Here is a 22,515-nt window from a genome sequence, read left to right on the forward strand (position 1 = left end):
AAATATTTTATATTTGTTAAATAATAGTACTTTTATTTCATTGTATTAATTTTTATATATTATAAATTTATTTCATTAAATCTATAAAAAATGCAAAATAGCTTTCATTAATTTTAAATTTTTTTTTAAAAAAACCTGTTTAATGCAGTTTTTGAAGCTTATATTAATCTGCATAGATAAAATTATTTTAATTTATATACATAATCATAAATTTCAGTTTGACCCAAAATGTAATGGGCATAAACTTTTTCTTTCCCATGTAGAAATTAAAAATAAACTCTGAAAATTACTTTAGGATATTAATATGAAACTTATTAGTGTCAAATCTCTTCTTTATTGCTTGTGACTTTTTAAAAACCTTTGTTTGCATGCAGATACTCTTAGCAATGCTCTGAATTATTACCCATCTTAAAATGCATAATGATGCTGTATAGGTTGTGTCAACTCTGTATTTTATTGCTCATTTGTGATAAACTATTTGTGTAAACTTTGTGGTGTTACACTTTGTAAAATGTTTCTTGCATGAAAAGTGTTGCATGATTCATGGAAACATTGTAAAATATTCATAAATAAATAATTTATTAATCATTTTGTTTGTTCTCTGTACAGTTGTTCTGACATTTATGTAATAAAAGAATTCATTTGACATTTTCATAACTGGCCATGATACCATGAGAATTTAACATATAATAAATAACACTTTACAGTAATGGGATACATATATTATTTCATATATAATTGTTTTTTAAATTATTAGCTCTTTCCAAAAGAGAGAAAAAATATGTGGTGCAAAACATTAATGAATTTTACAACAACTTTCTACAATAAGCAGTTTGATAATATGGTGCATAAATTGCAATGGCTTTCTAAGACCATTGTTTAACAATATGTCTGTATAATTATATTTTGGAACAGGATGTATATTATGGACATTCCTCATATGCACTCTATTCCTAAAATAAAAATAGTTCGAAAATGACATTCTAAATAAAAGTATAATTCATGTACTAATAGGATTCAGTTTGTTTTTTTAGTCAATTAAATGATAGGGGGAAAAGTAATTATTAAAAATAGTATTGCTAAATAGTAATTATTAAAAATAGCATTAAATTCAGAAAATTGAAAAAAACTCCTTTGCATAAAATAAAATTATTTGATTAAAAATTATTTTTAAAATGTATTGCCTTTTTTTTAAACCTCTGATTGCATAATTTTTTTTAAATTACTATTTAGATGCGATGTTTGCAATAAATTCAAATATTTTTCAAACAAGATGAGCTTATATGTTACATGATTATAATATGATATAATAAAAATCTCTAATTGTAAAAATAAACACTAAATTGCGAAAAACGGGGAATACAATAGAAAATGGACTGATTGCTATCCTGCGGGATACGCAGCTGGATGGTTAAAATCATTTCAATGATGCCTTTTTAATAATAGCTTTTATTTATATCAGATTTTTATAATTTTTCGATAAGGTACTTGTGTTTTAATTGTATATCTTTGGAGAACATTAGTTATGAAAGAGCCTATTCGCTTTGCATGGCTCTTGCATCCTTCGTTTGAAAGAGAAACTGGCCCACCAGTATAGAGCTGGAACTTGGAAATGCCAGAGAGCTAAAAGGATTTCAAAGTGATTATTCAAATTTTATCTTAAAAAGTTAAGAAAAAATATCTAAAAGAAATTTCAAAAGTTTTTGTAATCTTTATAGGGTATTTATGAATTTTTTAATAAAGTTGACAAATAGTCCAATAGGGAGCTGATAAACAAAGGAAAATATATTCATAGAATCTTGGTTGTAAAACATAGCATTTAGAAACAATTTCGTTCTAATGAATTCTCTGAACCATATTTAGTGATTATGAAAAAAATCGACGGATATAAGTTTTAAATGTATAAATTAAGAATTGAACCAAAATGATTTTGCAAGTTGCGAGGTGTTAGATCATTTATAATGGCGTGGTTTCGAACTTAAGGGTTTTAGACATTTGCAGCAAATAAATAGTATTCTTAGCTAATATGAACACATAATTTCTTTCTGTAATTGTAGATATGCGGGTAGAACATGACTGTGCTAGTCAGAAAGATGAAGCATTGATTCGATAATAATAATAAAAAAAAAAATGGTTTATCAAATTAATATAATCTGAAAATATCAATATCCCGTACTGTTCGGTTTGGTTATATTAACGTCCCGTTTGAAGCAACACTAGGGCTATTTTGGTACGGACCTAGTAATTTTGAACCGCGGTCAGATGACGAGGACGACACCTGAGCTGGCACCCCTCTCTCCACACCACACCAGTGAGACTTCGGATTTTAGCTCTGTGGAAAAATAAAGCAAGTACGAAAACTGGTACCAGTAGTGAGGTTAAAATAGCAACTAAGTAAAATTAGTAAGAATTATCCCAGGAGTTTTGCAAAGTGAAATTTCAGTGGAAACGCGGACATTTAAAGTAACCAAAAACAATGGGAACTCTATTATGTACAAGCATTTGTACGTTCTTAGACTTTAGAATTCATCCGTGAAACATTATAAATGTAATATGGATAAGATTTCAATTTCTTTATTTATAAAATTGGGTAAGTAATTTTTTTAAATTTTTTTTTCGATAAATCAAGCTTTAATAATATTTTCTGTATCGTTTTTAATCATACATCACACCAATCATTTTATTTTTTCTTTATTGGATAGTATTTTATGTTTGAATCGATATTTTTGGGATAAAGTGCAAAAGAATTTATTTTTATTTTATTTATTTATTTTGAAATTTTTTTCAAACATGTTATCAATGTTTTTGATGTAGCACAGATCAAAATAGAATATTATAGGAGGATTGAAGGTATTTATATTGTTTATTTATATAAAAATGCAAATAAAATCTTTTTGGTAATCTAAAATTTATTATTTTTTTCTTATGCTTGATATATTTAAAGCTCGACTACACTAAAATATAGCTAAGTTTAATCATTAAACTCATTTTTAATGCGTCAAAATGTGTGTTTTTTTTTTGTTTTTTTTTTCCAAAAATGCAGTCCGGACTTTTTGATTAAGCAGCAATTTTTGTGTTTGCATGAATTATAAATTGTCAAGATTTCGATCAATCTATGGTTCTTATAAAAAAAATCACAAACTGATATCTTATAAGCTATCTTATCGGTAAGTAGATTTCCTCAAAAGCTAAGAAAATTTGAAACGGTAATTCATTTCTATTGTGTTTGAAATTATTCCTATAGTTTTGTGAGAAATATGTCAGATTTATGTTCTTTCGCCAACAATGATAATTGCTTTGTCGATTTTTCTCCAAATCTAATTTTGTTGATCTTTATTGCAATCCTTGAAACCATTTTCTGTAGCCCTCTAAAACAGAGGAATTTTGGCGAAATTTTTAATAATTGACATGGTTTTGTTAGGTTTTGCGAGAAATCGAACATCACTCAAAAAATTATGTAAATGTTGAAATATGAATGACTTCTGCTCTCATTTAATAATAATAATGATATTTATACAAAGTCATTAGTAAAAATTTTGTTTTCTCCTACACACATTTATCTTATTTTCATTTCTTCTTTATCTATACAATTATTTATCAATTCAATTTAATACTTTAGCCTTGAGAATAGAATTATTATTTTTACTGAAAAGAATTTTAAAACGGTTATAAGCATATTTATATCATCTATTTATTTAGTTACATAATCAAGGAATAATTAAAACATACTTGATTCTGAAATTGTAAAAATTATACCCGTTATTTTAGGTTTGTTCTGTAAAGGCATAAGGTACTTTGGTAAATTTGAAGTATACGATGTCGGTTTTCCACTTATGTCATCAAATCATATTAATCAAACATTAAAATTCGTCGTGGATTTTAGGGTTGCAATAAAAACACATTTATCACGTTCATGAATAGATACCACATTTGGCAAGTTATCCCCGATAAAAAATTCGTGTTTGATTATGGTACAATTTATTTTAGTCACGCCGGAAACCTATTTTAATATGCCTCTTCGCATCGCGGGATACCCAAAATCGAAATAGCTGACAATACTGTGCATAAGGTTGCTGAAAGAAATACTCCGTTTGCTTGTTCGGATTACTTTCATAATATGATCCTACTTTGTATCCAGAGATAACATCCTTTGTCATTATATCACATACAGTTTGCCTTCAAATTTACTTTCTGTCCGGCACTTTTGGATCCCAATCATTTCTAAATTCAGAAAAAAATATATATATACATCTGCTAATGCCTGATTTTTAAATTATATTGAACTAATTCTTTTTTAAAGAATCATATGATGTATTCTTTGATGAATGGATCACAATTTATCATTAATAAACTGACTTCACATTTTTTCGTCATTAACTAGCTTCACTGGGCAAAACTGATTTTTCTCAATAGTTAAATGAATGTGAATTATTTTTAATCAAATAATCTTATTGAGTAATAATGTATTGTGATATGCATTCCATTGATTGCAATATAAAAGGAGCCATATCTTGAATTGTTATTTGATTATATTTACATTATTTTAAACATTAATTAACAAAATGTATGGCAGACTTGTTATATGGCTCATTATTTAATACTTGTTATAAAGTAAAGACATGCCAAAATTTACATTTAGCCTGCTTTAAAGATATTCAGTTTACTCATAATTGGTAACGGATTAACAATTTATAAAAAATAAAATTGTATACTTCAATTTTAATTTTTAAACAATTGAAGAAACTAATTTATGTTCGATAAAGATGAATTTTGTCAGAACATTCTATTAACTCATAAAAACATTAGACTGAATATTTTTATCATCCCCTTCCACAACAACAAAAACGTAGTTTATATATACAGAAGGTTGCATTGTAATCATAATCCAAAACTAAATTTTAAACCGATAGGTACAAGCATATACTACCAAATAATTAAAAAAAATGCTTTAAATGATGTAAAGAATCATTTTTAGGTTGTTCATAAATGTAATGCTGCAAAAAAAAAAAAAAAAAAATCCAAATTTTTGAACGTTTTTGTTTGTCCTATTAATCATAGTTAGTAAAACATTTCTTCTACTTTAAGTTTCAAAAAATGTCCCTCTCTTCCATGCCTAAAACTAACCGAGTTATGAAACTTTAAGTTTTATTATTTTAAGTTAACTAACAGCTGCTTGCGGCAAGTGCTCCCTATTGATTGGCACATGATCATCGAAACGGCAATTGAAATAGTCTAAAATTGCCCAAAACAATCATATTCAGTTTTAAAACTCGATTAATTACAGAAAAGTGAGATAACTTTTTTTTGTTTCAAATATTAGTGTATTCAAGGATATTTTACAATATTAAACATGATTAATATGACCGTTTGTAATTTAGATCTTAAAGTTTTTCAGTAGTAAATTTATTGCCATAAAATAAAACTGTTCATCTCATTTAAAGCATTTTTCTACTTATATATGCCTGTATGAAACGGCTTTGGAATTAGCTATAGAGCCACGATTAGAATGGGCACCCTATATATTACTCCGTATAAATAATCATAGAAATCCATAAAATCTATGATTTTAAGGCAACACATATAATTGGAAGCATATTCCAAACTAATTGGCATGTCTTTACCTTAGAGCCATTGAATTCACAATAGTCCATGTATTTTAACTTCCAAAATGCTCATATGAGTCCCTCACGTCGATCTATATAACATGATTGTCATGTCTTTATAGCTCATCCTGATATAACAGAGTTTGGAATGGGTGACACAGCTTCCCCAATTTCTTCCCACAATGCAATGCCACGTGGGGTGGTAGAGTTGATCAAAGTCCTGTTTAATGCTCTCCGCTATGTGTTTTTCTGTGGAATAGATGCGGATGGCTTGAGAGGCTGCATTCAGGGCTGCCCTTTGCATGTCTATGGGCATATCAGAAGCTTGGATTTTGAGCTCTGCCATGTCGTCATCTGGTGGTAAAGTGGACTGGGCCACCATGCTGGATCGGCGACTGCGATCCCTATGGGCTGTGTGGTTACTTTTCTTAGCACTGCACAAAAAATGAAGTTAGTTAATAAAAGAAATTATTTGGTATCATAATAGAAATAACATGGCATAACGCCATCCTGTGCCCCGATGCCACTAACACTAAGTTATCTAACCAGTTGGATGAGCACAAGATGGAAGGAAGGGAAAAAGAGAAAGAAAAAATGTTAAAAGAAAGAACGAGACGACAAACCATTCAGGGTTCTCCAGAGAGAACCCCATCGGTGTCAAATTCTACACGACTGTATTCAATTTTTGGTGAAGTAATAACTAAATGGAGGGGACAAGAATACTTAAAAAAATGGTGACTATGGTTGAACTTACAAGGAAATGAGATTTCTAACTGAAAAGGAAAAAATGATAAATTACATTGTGAAATCTTTATGACATGTATAAGCATATAAACAAACATTGTAGAGTCAGAAATCTGTAGCATCCGTTTGGGTCCTGTGTTTTGATTTCCTTCGTGAGAACTGCACTTTGAATGAATTATTTAATTGAGTTTGACAAGTGGCATTTTGGTCTCAGTTATTGTGTAGTCATGGAAAGGTCTTGGTATTTATGAATATGATTTACTATGGAGTGGATCTTGCCGCGTGAAACGGTATTCGATGCACCTCTCCTGTACCCTTCTTCCTCGAGACTTGTTTCTGGCTTTCTCATGTGCCATGAGAGAATCAGTAAGCATTCGGTGGCATATTGAATTGGGGATCCTGTCTCCCCACAGATACAGCAAGGAGAGTTGACCAGATGGAATCTGTGTAGGTATGTCATATGTAGGTCATAATAGAAATAGAGATACATTAAGATATGTAAGGGCAAGTCTCAGAGATTTTTTTTGTAAGAGTATGTCTCAAGATTTTTTTGGGAGAGGATTCAATTTAATTTCTATCTAAACATTTTTAAGTAGTACATTTCTGTAAGTTGAATAGCAGAAATATTTCGTTTCGTGTCACTTTTAAGAAATTGATTTCAGAATGTAAAAATTTTAAAAATGTAATTTAAATGTAAATAAATGTAATTTTAAACTAAATTCCTTCGCAGTTTCAAAGCGACCATGCTTTTAGAGTAATATTTTCCAATTTTAAAGATAAGTGATTTTAGGTTGAATGAGTTCAAACGCGTTTGTTTTTGTAAATTAAAAGAAATCACAAAGTTAAATTAACCTGAAAATAATGTAAAAAGTAGAGAACTCGGTTTTTTCTAAAAGTTACTGGGCAGTTGTTTACTGTTATAATCCAGTTCTGAATATGTAAGGAATATCGGCACAAATAAGATTGGAAGTCAATGCTTCTACTTCCGGTTGAACCAAACTTTCTTTCATCAGCATTAGCTAATTTCACGAGATGATCTTAAAGTATACAGGATGTTCTAAAATCAAGGAACAGAAACTTAGGGTTAGGTAGAGCGCACAGAAGCAAGAAATTTTTGATATAGAATACGATGTCAGAATAAATAGAGGTTATAGGGTAATTTTCAATGGCGGATTTAAGTATTTTGCGACCCTTCTTTCAATAAACTGGCAGAGGCGTAGCGATCAGGAAGAAGGGTATAGATTCCCCGAACTCACGTTACACATATACACACAGACTAAAGGTTTGTGTGTATACATTAGTAAAAAAAATATGACGAAAAGGTTTAAAATTAACACTATGCTCGGAGCGTCATAGAGTCTAAACGTTAGTGTGTATATGTCATTTAAATAATATGACGAAAAAGCGTAAAATTAATTACATGCCCCTAGCACTATGGAAACTAAATGTTAGTACGTACATATCAGTTTCAAAAAAAAAAAAAATATGACGAAAGAGCGCAAAATTGTTACCATGTCCTACACGCAGTTTAGATTTGCAAAACCTTTGATGATGGCAAAGAGAAAAAAAAATTATATTGTACCCCAGCCACCACTACCCTTACGTCACTGTAAACTGTATAATTTAGTTTAACTTTCAACACAATTCTAACATGTCAATAATTTACTTTAAGTTAATATTTTATTTATTTTTTTGTATTTTGTGAAAACATATTTTTTTATTTATCTATTTTGACACCAGACTGCCTGATATTATATTTGTACACAATATAATTGAAGTAGACTTTTGGTGTATAAAAATATTTTAATAATTAAAAGAACAATTTTTAGCATTTTTTTTTGTTTGTTTAATAACAGATTACATTGTTTTTCCGCAATACAAACCGTTTTCATAGTTTCATCAAATATTTTATTGCATAATTTCCTACCAATGTTCCAAGCTAAGGAAGAAAAATTCTGTCTAATATTGGTGTCTACTTTACAATCACGAGAAATTTAGAAGATAGATCACCCGGTGATTTGCGTTTATAAAACGATATAATTCCATGGGACTGATCTCCATTAGATAGATGATACATGCACAAAATAAACAGAGCATTTGTAAGCAATTAAAATAACATGGCTTTAATGTCTGACAATTTGACCGAATCATAGACATGAAATTATATTTGAACGATTCAAGTGAAATGAAATTTAATAAATATTCCAGATGAGTCAGCTGGTTCTTAGAAATGGCTAGTGATTATAAATTAGGTATTGAGCTATGATTAGAATGAATACCTTGTATATGCAAACGGGTTTAAATTTTTTCTCAAGTGCGACATGTAAATATTGATCAAAAAGTGCCCACGAGTTTATACAGAAATCATACAGTTAATGGGGTAGCGGTTTTTATTTATTTAGCAAACATAGAAAATACGGCTCTGACCCAAGTATTCCCAATTTTTTGATACAATTTTTTCCAATTTCCTCAGAATTTTTAAATACTTTATAAAGATTATGATGGATTAGAAAAAAGAATATACTTACTAATCTATTATTAGGGACTTTGGAGCATATTCATCAAAATCTTTTATAGATTCTGTTCTGTCCGAAGTGTCACAGCTGCCAGTGATTTCTAAAAATAAATATATGAAATAAAATGTTTTGATTATTCTTGAAGCGTAAATTGTTTTGCTATTCAGTGCCAAGAACACTTTTCAAAATAAGATAACAAATCTTTATTCGTAATATAAATAATATTCGTATTATTAATGCACGCAAACGATAATGAATTCCAATGCTTCAGGAATAACGGTTGCACGGTTGGCATGTTGTATTCGTTAACAATTGATGGCATGTCTTAGTAATGATAATTCTTTTTACGGTCATTCTGAAAATGAATGAGTGTTAAGAGATAGTAACATTACAATGCTTCTGTTTTTAATTAATATTAGCTTCTTGATTCTATATTCACAATTTTCAAGGGCAACGCGTAAGTAGCATAATTATTGCTGAAAGATAAAGCAATTCTTGAAAATATGAATTTAATCTTCCACCAAAATAGATTACGCATTGTATTTTGTAAATAAATAAGTTGCCCGATCTAGATAAGAACATAAAGGACGTCTAAGATATTAATATGCGTCACGGTATTTTTGCTTTTAAAACTAAGTGGTGGATTTCTAAATTAATTAAAGTTTTCGAACTCCAGACTTCTGGTAATTTGAGGCATTTATCAGACTCCTCAGAATTTGTCAAATATCATTAGAATATTAGTTTTCATTAAATAATTGTTAACCTATACTTAATGGAATTATTTGCGCAATATCCAGACGAGTCTATCACACTTAAACCATATAATTTGTACTGGCGAATTAACGCAAATTGAAGGCTGGATTTTGAAATTTAATGAATTAAATTTTATTATATTGTTTTGGGTGATTTTCTGTTGAATTTGCTCGTAACATCATTTAAAGCCATAAAAATTTACAAAAAAAATAGATCTATAAATAAAAAAATCCATGCATCTTTGGATAGAACAAACGTTTGTCATTCTACTGAAATTTGTTTTGGATGTCTATGACATTTGTTTTTGATGTCATGTCAATGATAACATCATGCATATATTGCTAATTTTATTTAATATACTCTCTTTGTATTAGGCTTATGTCAAAGAAAATAAAATGCAGAAGTTTCCAGAAAGAATTCTGTTATTAGTTAAGTTAGTAACGAATGTTATAAATATTTTTACCTTATTTTTTCGGTTTTTAATATCCTTTCAGAAATGCAATAATATTCTTTATATTTCGTTACATTCTGTACGATTTTTGCAAATTAAAAAGAATTTTTTAAAAATCTGGCAGGAACAGACTGTTAAAAAAACTTCCGAAAATTTCTCAAAAATGATGGTTAAGATGGTGGCATCGACTGCATAATATATCGGAGTTAAACCTGTACCATAGCGTATTATTTCAAATGTTGTAGTAAAAATTCTTACACTGTGACCTTTTTTCTGTTTTTTTAGTTTTCGTAAAGGAAAAAAAATCACATAATTGATTTTAATTCAATCATTTTTACATCAAATTTAATTTAACTCAATCATTTGCGACATTTCTAGAACTTTAAATTCTATTTCCTTTTATTTGTCATCAATTATTAATACATAATTTCCTCAACTATTTTATTATTTCGGGGTATCAAGGAATTTTTTAATAAGAAATTAAATCACGAGTAAGAAAAAAATCTAGAAGCCTTGATATAATCAAATTTATCATGTCAAATATTTCGTGTTTGCAGCTGATTACATATTTCACAGAAATCTCACAAAACGACGAATATCTTAATCTTAATGTTACCAGAGATTAAAAGGACATATAATATAAAGGGCATGCGAAATCCATGTCGATTTTGGGTATCCGGATTTGCATCTAATTAACCGAACTTAGGGACACGTTCCTTTGAAGCTGCTTCTAATAAGATAAGCTTATATCTATGAAAACTGATCTTTTATATTCATTTATTATCTCCTTTAATTGAACTAATGGTAAATTTTGGTTGATAATTAAGAACTTTTTTTAAATAACAGTCAAATATGATCACCATTAAAAAATACACGTTATCTACATATTTTTTTAATACTCTTAAAAGGTTAAGATTATTATACTAAGTATGTATATTTGCTGTTATTAGAACGAATGTTGTTGAACCTGCCATAATAGAACTTCATTTATCAGGATCTTTATATCTGACATTTTTTCTAGTCAAGTCGACATAGAGAATCGAGCTCTGTCTTTCATTTTTAATTTAACAATACAAAATAATTTAAATAGCTATTTTCATCTTAAAATCATTAAAAAATTTTAAATTTTGGGTTTTAATAGAAGTTCTATTGTATTTATTTATTGTATATAATGGTTTATCTTTTTCATTTTGATTTTTTTTTCATTCTTACCTTTTTGAAATATGTCTCTTGATCCACTTTTAGCTTTTTTGTAAAATGATGCAACGCATACGACGCTGTAAATCTAAAAGTACAATAAAATAAATTTAGCTTGCTAAATTAGCATCATCATCATCAAAGAATATCAAGCAATTAATAGAACAGAAGAACGTAAATTTAATAGAACTTGTATGCCTTAATTTCATTTTTTAAAGGAATCAAATAAAATAAGAAAAAGTCTTCAAAATAATTTTTGGAAAAGCTCCCGAAGATTAAACTTCTTCAATAAATGGCATAGATGGTCGAATGAGTCCAAACAAATTTTTCTTATTAATTCACTTGCATATAGTTTTTTTCCATAGAAATTGTTCTAGTTTCAAAAGAATTAATTATTTTAGAAAAGAATTAAACAATTAAAGAAGATAATTTCCTTCAGATAAATACAAATAACTGATATTTAGAAATATGGTATTACCCCACTTATATGTTCCCGCCTTTAATATTTTTCTTTCGTTTCTATTCTTTTGATTCGTTTCCTTAGATTTCCTATGAGGATTTTAATACCTTAATTACTTGAGTATTTTAATAAATTGTGAAATATATTAAAATCCTCAGGGTTACATTTATGAATTTTTATGCTATCTGCCGTTTCATCACTCTAGGCAGTGGGCTGGGGATGGATGATTGGAGTAAATGGCGTCGTAAAAAATTATAAAAGCTTCAAGTAACCATGATTCAGGTTAGACAACAGCCGAAATGAGTTCTGTAGGGGTCCTCAGGTAATGCAAAATTTGGAACCTATCCTTCCCTATATAAACCTCAAAAATCATATTCAAAACTAATATGCTTAAAAACTGAAAATAAAAAAAACATTTAATTAAAAAAATTCTCAGAAAGTTGATATAAAAATTTTGCAAATAAAAAAAAATTAAACAGTTTTTTTAAATTTAATTAAAATTTTTTTAAACACAAAGCTTATAAAAAATTATATAAAAGTTTTAAAGCATTATAAATACTTAAATACAACGTTTATTATAGCTTTTAACTTTTATTTAACGACTTTTAAAACATTTAAACAAATTCTAAAAATAACTTTCTAAACTTTCTGTAATACTTGATATTTAATATGATTGTGGTCAAATACGTGACTCCGAAATATAGTAAAACAGTCTCAGAGTCTAAGACTTTCCAAAATTGCTGGACCCTTAGGAAGTTGTCTACTTTATGTATTTGATAATCGGGCCCTAATGGGAGCTGAGTATAAAATGATTTCCATAATCTTCATGAACTTGAAAGGAATGGAGAAAAAGAGGATATAAAGAACAAGAGATAGGAAAAGTCAATTTTGGTTATTACATATTTCAATACGAAGCAGTAATTATGTGTTTCATATTGTAAACACAAAGTTGTAAATTCATATTGTAAACACAAAGTTGTAAATTCATATTGTAAACACAAAGTTGTAAATTCCTATTGTAAATAAAAAACAGATATTAAAATTTTGATGTTTCTTGCAGCGAAAGACATAATTATTTCGTCTTAGAAATTCCATGTCCTTATGATGAGAGGTAACCAGTTAAAGAATATTTTAAATATCATTTCTCTTAATGGATGAGCAAAATCATTAAGTCAAAATAGAATCAGAAAATAATCTGCAGTGGATATTTATTCGAGATAATTACTAGTAACAAAAAAAGAAATACTTTCTAATATTAATAATGTGCATTTGTGAGGTTTTTCTCTTTTCCTGAGCACTTTTCGTGACATGAATGGTTTTCACTTACCCGCCATTTAGTTGGCAGGTACTAATATAAGTTTTCCAACCCTTATATAACGTATATTAATAATTAAAAGAAAAAAATAATTCCGGTGGTTTTTAAAAATCGTCTAGTTCAATTTATATTCTCATTTTTATTAAAAGCAGACAATAAAAGATAATATTTTAGATGATAAAAGGATTTCTTATATAATAATATTTTTTACAAAAGAAGTTACGACAAAAAAGTTACATGATTATAAAATTTTTTATGTTAAAAATATATATGAAATAATTTTAATCTCGAGCAACGCCGGGTATATCAATTAGTCAATAATTATTTCTCTTGTTTCAGCAATGAAATCGCTTTAAATCCCTTTAGAGCTTTTTAAAATTAGATTAAGAAGAAGCATTTATAAAACTGACCTGTGAGTTTTGGCTTTAGTAAAAATAATAGTTTAAATAAGGCCTTATAAACTTACCCTCAGAACTGTGAGAAATCCTACAACTACGGTGACTAAGATATCGGCATTGCCGCAACTCGACTAAAATAAACGAAAAATAGAAAATATTTAGTATTAATATGAAATATACGCCATAACACTTCTTTCATATCAATGTTAATTCCGTTCTTACCTTAATAGTTATCAGCCTGAGGGCTGTGTACGCAGCCATTTGGTCACTCTCAGTTTGTGCACTGAGCGGTTTCAAAGCATTAGGATAAAAACGATCTCTTCGAATGTACTGAAAATAAAAATAAAATTATAATTAGAAACATTATTCTAAACATTTGTATCTTTCATGTGTAAAAAGTAGTAACGAAAATATATGTATAAGAAGGTAGCATTTATAAATAATACTACATTACCATAATGAGTCGGAGTAAAACGAATCCAGTACTTGCAGCAATGTCGACAGCGGCAAAGACAGCAAGTAATAACACAGTCTTTAAAGAAACACTTCCCTATTTAGGAAAGAAAAAGGAATAAATGACTCCGGTGTTCTGTTCTTAAAAACTATTTAAAATTATTTATTGAAAAACCTCTTGTTTACTGAGTGATTCAACATGATAACCTTAACTTTAATCAGCTACTCCAACCCACCCGAAGGCACACGGAAAAATCTGAATGACCGAACCGCTTCGACAGCAACACTGGTGGGAACTATGATTGAGTGTTAAGAGCCATCACCGGCAACAGTACAACCCTTCCCGTGGGAATTACGTCCCGTCATCGATAAGAGGTAGCCAACCTCACCATTTCTATACTATCAAGGTGGCAAAAACAAATCAACCACCATACCGGGATAATTTCATTCTCACTTCTGAGGTCCCCCCCCCCTCGATGGTATGATTCAATATGATAAATTAAAAGTTTCAGAGTAAAGAAGAAAGGGAAAAAAATAATACTCTTCAAACTCTATCCTAATTTCGTTAATAACACACTACACTGCATATAACAAGATATAAACGAAGAAAAGTTTTCTAATTATCTCTTACGGTCACCCAGTTCACCTCTGAATTAGTCAAACTGGCCTCCATTGTTAAATAGCGGCAGTCTGACAACCATGGAAGATGGGGGGAACAAATCGAAATAAATGTACGTAAAGTGTATCATAAAAGGATATTGACATTATGAGATAGCATTTCAAATATGTATTGAAAATCTCCAAGCGTACAATTATTTCTAACCTAAAAATTGTAGTTAATAATGACCTTTCATCATTTATTAATACATCATTTTGTTGTCTGAGTATAACGCATAACTAGGGATTGCAATACCGGACCAAAATTTCAATACCGGTATTCGGTATTTTTTAAATCTTAATACCGGGATACCGGTTTTAATACCGGTATTAGAAATTTTAGAAAAAGAAAGAAAACACAGGTGTTTCTTTGTTTTATTTGCCAGTTTTGTTAGAGAGTGTAAATATCACAAAAATAATTTGTAACTTATAAATTATAACAGTATATAATCACAAAAATGTAAAGAAACATCTTATTTATTTAAATCACAAAAAAGTGTAAATATCACTATTCAGTCTGTGGTACTATTACAAATTTCTGAAATGTGATCTTAAAAAACATGATGCATCAATTGTACTGTCATTAAGCCTGAAAAGTAATTTTGTGTAAAAATTACCAGCTGTTGAAAACGCTCTTTCGGCACCTACGCTAGTTGGTGGTACTGCTAGCGATGCGTGATATGCTTTTACCAAGTATTTACCTTTAAATCCCTCATCTTCAAATAAATCGATTTCCCGTCGGATGGTTTTGGATATAACTGATTTCTGTATTGTATTTTTTGGTTCGTTGAAATTTTATTTATCGCTAATTCTAATTTTTGTTCAAGAGACAATTCCTTTTCACTATCGACAGTAGTGACATCATAATCTTCGATAATTGAACCGAATTCTTCCGAATATGGATAGGTTTGTGGGTAAACAATTTTAAGAAAATTTACTCTAAACTTAATCAGATTTGAATTGGTTATTTTCTTTTCTTCTTTTTCATTTTCATTTTTAAAATCATTATAATTATGTAAATACCATAAGACATTTTCTATTTCGGTATGCCTTTCTTCTGTGAGATTTTTCAATGTAATATATAATTCTTCAGATAGTGATGTGTGCTGCTCTTTCAGTGACTGCAACATGAAATTTATTGTTGCATTAGCTGTTAATAAATTAAAACCTCTCCGACATAATGCCTCAATAGTCAGTTTTATTGGAAGTAGAGCTGATATAGTTCTGGATATTAAGCCGAATTCGCATTCTGAAAAATTAATTTACAGGTTTAAGTCGATTATAGCTTTTTTGATTGGATTTCCCAGTTTCAAAAATCGTTCCATCATTAGGAGTAAACTGTTCCAACGTGTTTTAGAATCTAATATTAACATATATTCTGTTTTATTTTCAGTTGGTATATATTTTAGTAATAAATCCTTTTTATAGGGGAACGTTTAAATATCTTAACAATTTTTCGAATTTTATAAATTATAGGAAGCAATTCTTGATAGGTTAATATTTCATCCTCATAAGCGATATCTTCTTCAACAATTACATTGTCATTATCTTCATTGTCAATATCACTCTCACTCTTGCTCTTTTCAAAGTTGGAATCCGAAATTTCTATATCCACAGTATTTGGATTCTTCTGTTCTTTATTTTTTCGGTATAACACATCTATTACTCCTAATTGAATTCCATGTGCATAGCACAACTGCTGATTTGCGCCAATCAACTTTCCAACTTTTTTTTCATAATTGTTGCTCCATCAGTCGTTATGGATACAATATTTTCTTTCAGGGATAATCCATGTTTCGCTAATTTATATTTAAGCAATTAATTAAGCCATTAATTAGCTAATTAATTTCGCCCGTTATGGAGACATAAAAACAAAAACGTATACTATTTTGCTATGTTCGCGATACCTGAACATATAGTGGAGACAATTTTAAAAATTTCTAGTAAATACCGAAAAATCGGTATTTAAACTTGTGAATACCGGTATTACGAAATTGTACAAATGGCTCAAAATACCGGTATTCGGTATCCCGGTATACAGGTATTGCAATCCCTACGCATAACATATTAGATAGAAGGACATATATAAACAAAGTTTTTCTACATGTTTCCTCATTACTTTCAAAAATCTGAAAGTATAATTTTAATATTTAGAAGTACATATTAATTCCGCAATCACATTACTTTTATTATCTTATAGTGAGCTTATATTTTCATAGTAATATATCAAACAGATTTATAAATAAATTTTTAAAAATCATGAAGTTTAAAAAAATGTTTTGTATTATGTAAACAGATTCTAGTTCGTTAAATATCTGATGATGAATAATCTGCGACTTCAGAAATAAGCTATGCTATTTATAATAACGAACGTGTCACTGTTTTATCTGCTTAGAATTTCTCGCTCAAAAGAAAAAAATGAAACTTATCAGCAAAGATTCAATGAGGTCATAAAGAAGCAGAAAATGCATGCAATATTCATATAGAATTGTCCCTGGTTTTCATAAACTACGGAAAACCCTAAATACAAATCTAAAAGCTATTTGTCGATTTTAATGAAATTGGGATAAGTATATAACATAAGCAATCACAAGAGGTACTCCACCCCACCCGAAGGCATTCAGAATAATCTAAATGACCGGCTAACCACAACAGTATTGGCGGGAACTGCGGTTGAGTCTTACGGACCATGACCGGCCACGGTACAACACCTCCCATACGATTCACGTCCTGTCATCAATAGAGGTTAGCCTACCCATACCATCTCTCTACTCACAGAAGTGACGAGACCAATCACCATACCGGAAGGTTCTCATCTCCGTTTTTGTGGTGCGAATACATACAATATAAGTAAGTTGTAAACCATCTTTAAAGAAAATTGGCAGATAATCATTTCCGTTTATGAATTACTTCTAGCAACAATACTGTAGGAAAGTCTGACAATCTTTCTGAGATGGGCCGAACGCAGGATCCCCCCCCCACACACACACACATGCACCCATACAGCACACGAATAGCGTAGATATTCAAACGTGCAATGAAATATTGATGTTGATTTCGTTAATATTTGTACTTAGTTTAAACACAATTCGAAAAAAAAAATCGTTTTGATGAATTTCCAATAAAAATATAAAAGATAAGCTTACAACTACAGATACTAAATTTTAATTTTTCCTTAAAAAATTTTTTCGTCATTTAAGTTGTTGGGATTGTTTAAATTGTTTGATTTCATTTAAATCATCGATCAGTAAGGTTAAAATTCAATAAAAAAAATATATACTTACACCTTGGCTGACTTGTTTAATAGCAAAAGCCATCCACCACCAACTGCAAATATATATAGCGACGAACACAACACTCAGAAGCAATGTTATTCTTGAGGACTGAAGTTCAGCTAAAATGGAAAAGAATTTTTAAAAGAAATCATTTCGCAACTCTTAGAAAATTATTTTTTCCAATGATAACTTCAAAAAATTTCTTTCAGTATTGTCAGATATAAAGAAAATGAATAAAATGAGGTCCTATAAAACCTCATCCATTTGGGAACACCAATTAGAAGATTAGTAAAATTTGTTATTAGCTACACATGTAACTATAGTTAAAGATTATATTATCAAGACATTTTGAAATTATAACCGAATAAAGGTCAAGTTGTATTCAATTTCGGAACATATCTTTAATTCATCTACAGAAAAATATAAAATACTTGCGCATTGCAGAAATAAAAGCTCATTTCAATGGATTATTAATGAAAAAGTTTTAAGTTAATCTGTGAAAATATATATAATAGTGTGTGTGTGTGTGTGTGTGTGTGTGTGTGTGTGTGTGTGTGTGTGTGTGTGTGTGTGTGTGTCACCAGTGTTTCTAGTTGACTAAAAAAAACTTTGGAATTCTATGTTCGTCCGAACAAAATTTCGCAAACATAAGTCAAATCAATCTAGTAGCAGAAAAAATCAGAAAAATAAAGTAGAAATTAATTAGAAAAAAATGAAATTTATTTAAATTTAATAATTTTATAAAGCATTATGAAATGCTTTGAATTTCAACCAATTTTCTTCATTACTTTTATAGACTAATATTTGAAAATTCTTTTTTTTTTTTCTTAGGATTTTCGAATCGTTAAAATACTTCCTCAATACCCTGTTTGGGACCGATTCTCATAATTCAAACAACTAGTAATGTCCAAGTACGACAAGTCGAATATTACGCCTACATTATTTTTGGCATGAAATAGAATTCCATTATGAAAAAAAAACCTAGAATTATTTTATAAATAACATCATTGAGGTAGGTCAATGACGTCAAATAATCTATAAAATCAAGTTGCGTCTCACTAGCCGCTATTCTGTAACTGGACGAGCAGCGTTGTTATACAAGTGACTAATAGAGTGGAGAGAGTATATATGGTGTTCGGGGACTTGCACCCCTCCCCCCACATCTTTATTAGTGGTTTTGTAAAGGTTATCGGTCCCCGAGACTAAGCATTATTTTCTTGTTTCCTATGACATTTAACTTATGAAAGAAACATAAACAACCAAATGTTTTGCCTGCATCAAAACACATACACACCCCCTGCCTCCAATCAATTTCTACGCCATTGCAAGTTATATATTGGTGGATTTGCTTCAACACGTTTTGTATGAAGTTTAGGATCAATAATGTTTGATTGATTGTAAACATGCATATCTAAGTGGTGTGTTGAAAATGGATAAACTTATAGCTGTTTTACCTGACAAACTTTTAGTTATATATGAGTAGCCACTTTAAAGTGGAAGAAGAGATTGTTTAAATTGTTATAGTCAATCTTCACGACAGTAGACAACTTCTATGGTTGAGTGAAATTGGCACTTTCTTTCTCTTTCTTTTTGGAAAGAAATAGTAAAGAAAAATTTTAAATTTTAAAAGGTCTTGCCATCTTTTTTTTTTTTTTTTTTTTTTTATCTAAAAAGAAATATGGTTTAACAGCTTTTTTAAAAAAGGGAATAATACATTCCATTAATTTTAGTAAGATATTTTAAGTACCTGTTTGATCAAATTAAAAGATATTTGATTTACTCAAACAAAAATTAAAGTGAAATAGATTAAATTTTTAATCCTAAAATTCCTCAAAACAATTAAGCTAAAAATATCTACTTTAGTTTGTTAAATAAAATGGCCGTTTAATTTATATTTTTAAAAGAAACTAAAAAATATTAATTAAAAATAACATAGAAGCATACACAATCCCTTTCTTCCAAATAACCACATTTCAAATTCCAATTAAAATTCTCCTTCATTTTCAGACAAAGGTTAAAAATAAATTATATTCTTTTTAAATGAGAATTTTTTTGGCCCGATCTATTAATAAAATCCGTTATTTTAATATGTATTATAAATATTTTAAATAATTTATAAGTCAGAATATAAACATTTTTATAAACCTAATAACAGTTGTGACGCAAAATTTGATTAATTAAATCTGAATAAAAATGAATTTTTATTAAATATTTTAATTTCGTTAATTGGGTATTCTTTTTAAGGATTAAACACATCCGTTTCCACCATTTTGTAGTAGCAGTAAAAATATATATTTTACTTAAGATTATCCATAAAATATTATTCAATTGTATAAAATATTATTTAATTGAGCATTTTTTAAAAACAATTTGATAATACAAAATATTCATTGTATCCAAAAATAACAATTTTAAATAAGAGTAATTGTACAGAATTTTATATATAGTATATAATTTTATTTTTAAAAATTATTAGTTCTCTGAAAATTTATAAGTGATGTCTGAAACATCTTTTAAACAAGAATTTTAAATTTAAAAAATATATATTACTAGCTAGTACTCGGTGCGTTGCTGCCGCAGAAGAAGTAATTTTAGAAATATCGTTTGAAATGTGGAATAGCTATCTTGTTTAATTATGAATGACAGAAAGAATGATATTTATTTTCTTGTCGGCAATGAATACATTCAGTGAAATTAAATTATATATAAAGGGGAAGTATAAATAATATTTATGCAATTTCTTTGGCTTTATTATTCGTATACTTCAGGGTAGACAGCATTTTTTGTTTTTCCGTCTTCAGCAAAAACAAATAAAATTTGTGGTTGTCCAACTCGTGAGCATCCAACATACAACTGGTCATGTGAAAAACATGGATTTTCTAGTTTTATCACCATCGGATGAACAGTTTGGTAGCGCATAAAATACGAACAAAAAAATTTATTTTTATATACTAGATATAATAATTGTACTATGCCTATAATTTTCGTGCAAGTGTAAGCAATAAGCTGGCAAAGTTCTATCGCAGTCAGATGAACAGTGTGGCAACGCATAAAATACGAACAAACAAAAATTCATTGTTATATATTAGATAACTATATTGTTTTCGTCAATTAAATTCTAGATAACGGTACTGTTTTTGTCATTTAAATTCTAACACTTTTAAAAACTCATTAAGAAAGCACTCGTGTATAACTTCTTTCGAGCTACAAAAGAAAAAAATAAATTGTAACATCTATTCAAAATGAGTAATGAGTACAGTTCCATGTAAACACATCAAAAGAAATAACGTCTATTTGACATGTTTCATTCAGAAACCTAAACCGCACTGAACAGATTTTCCGCATTTCATGAATGGGAGCAATTTCAACCTGGAGCTAGGAAATGACTTAAATTACTGCAAACACGAAAACAACTCAACTTCATAAAGGAATGGGCCTTTTTTATGATAAAAGTTAAGCGGGGAAAAAATTGGAACATTTTAAATGCCGCGTGTTCTTGGACATTAAACGTCCGTTCCTTGAACTTTTTACTGGTCCTTTATAAAAGTAAACGGTTCGGAAATAATGTTGAGTGAACCATAACAATAATTTTTGTTTTATTTTTCCTTGATGTACAGTGATAGCAATCGGAACAGTTTCCAAGTGTAATGCTTCTTGCTTTTGTTCTGGTTCTTTCAGAAAATCGTCTAATGGCTGTCACTCAACAATTGGATTAAAAAAAAAAGCACTCACGTAATGAAGGCTTCTTGTTAATAAGCTCATCATTGTCTTACTTAGAACATTAGAAAGATTAATATCTTCTATAGATAATCAGCATTTTAGTTTCTAACTATTGTTACTGCAGCAGATATAGACAGTAATAGGTTTCATGTTCTAACTTTAGAAGTGTAAACTTGTTATGCCAGTCAGAAATTTTATATTTATTGTATTGCCTATGAGCAATACAATAAATATAAAATGAAGTAATTCCTAAGTATCTGAAGTAATTTTCTGTAAATTACTGGTTAATTCTAAAAGTAATTTTTACATATTAAAAGATAAAATATATTGAAATAATTAGAATATTCCAGATCATGAGGTAACAAGGATTAATTGATATTATAAAGAAGTTTTGCTGAAGTCGATATATTTTTAATTAAACTAATCAGAATCTGTGTTTCAATGGTTTTAATATCGTTATTATTTGGAAAAGAAAAAAAAACTATGTGGCATTAAGAATGAAAATAAACCGCTTTTTTTCTTTTTTTTTAATACAGCATTAATAAATGATCAAAAATAGGTTAATCTTCAAAAATTTATTTTTATTAGGAGTTTCATCAAAGAAGATCATTGTACGAAAATTAAACTAATCTAATTATAAAATAATAGGAAAATTGATTGAAATTGAAATTGAATTGAAATGAAATTTGATTTTGAATTGAAATTTGATTTTGAAATTTGAATTGAATTGAAATTTGATTGAATTGAAATTGAAAATTGAAAATTTTCCATTAAAAATTAAAATTCGAGAAAATTATTTGATAAATCAGTAGTCATATATTTATAAAACATATTATTATTTTATTATAAAAATATGTTATTTATAAATTTCTGCTATATATTTATGATTTATTGGCAAGATTTTTTTTAAAAATAACGATTGAATTTTTTAGGAAAACAAACAGCTCAAATAATACTTTTTCCCCAGTTAAAG

The 22,515-nt window shown here is 28.7% G+C and overlaps 1 protein-coding gene across 1 annotated transcript in view; it reads right to left on the reverse strand.

The window, feature by feature from the left end:
* Window positions 1–604: 604 nt before the first annotated feature.
* Window positions 605–22,515, reverse strand: part of LOC129983602 (uncharacterized) — a 60,211-nt gene continuing 38,300 nt past the window's right edge. The window contains exons 3-9 of the mRNA XM_056093133.1: window positions 17,832–17,941; window positions 13,892–13,987; window positions 13,660–13,767; window positions 13,506–13,568; window positions 11,280–11,352; window positions 8,876–8,963; window positions 605–6,037 (exon numbers count right to left, since the gene is read on the reverse strand). Of these exons, the coding sequence (XP_055949108.1) occupies window positions 5,686–6,037; window positions 8,876–8,963; window positions 11,280–11,352; window positions 13,506–13,568; window positions 13,660–13,767; window positions 13,892–13,987; window positions 17,832–17,941 (890 nt within the window). The 3' untranslated portion in view covers window positions 605–5,685. The remainder of the gene's footprint in view (window positions 6,038–8,875; window positions 8,964–11,279; window positions 11,353–13,505; window positions 13,569–13,659; window positions 13,768–13,891; window positions 13,988–17,831; window positions 17,942–22,515) is intronic.

Source organism: Argiope bruennichi, chromosome 9, assembly GCF_947563725.1.
Source record: "Argiope bruennichi chromosome 9, qqArgBrue1.1, whole genome shotgun sequence".
Taxonomy (NCBI): Eukaryota; Metazoa; Arthropoda; class Arachnida; order Araneae; family Araneidae; genus Argiope; species Argiope bruennichi.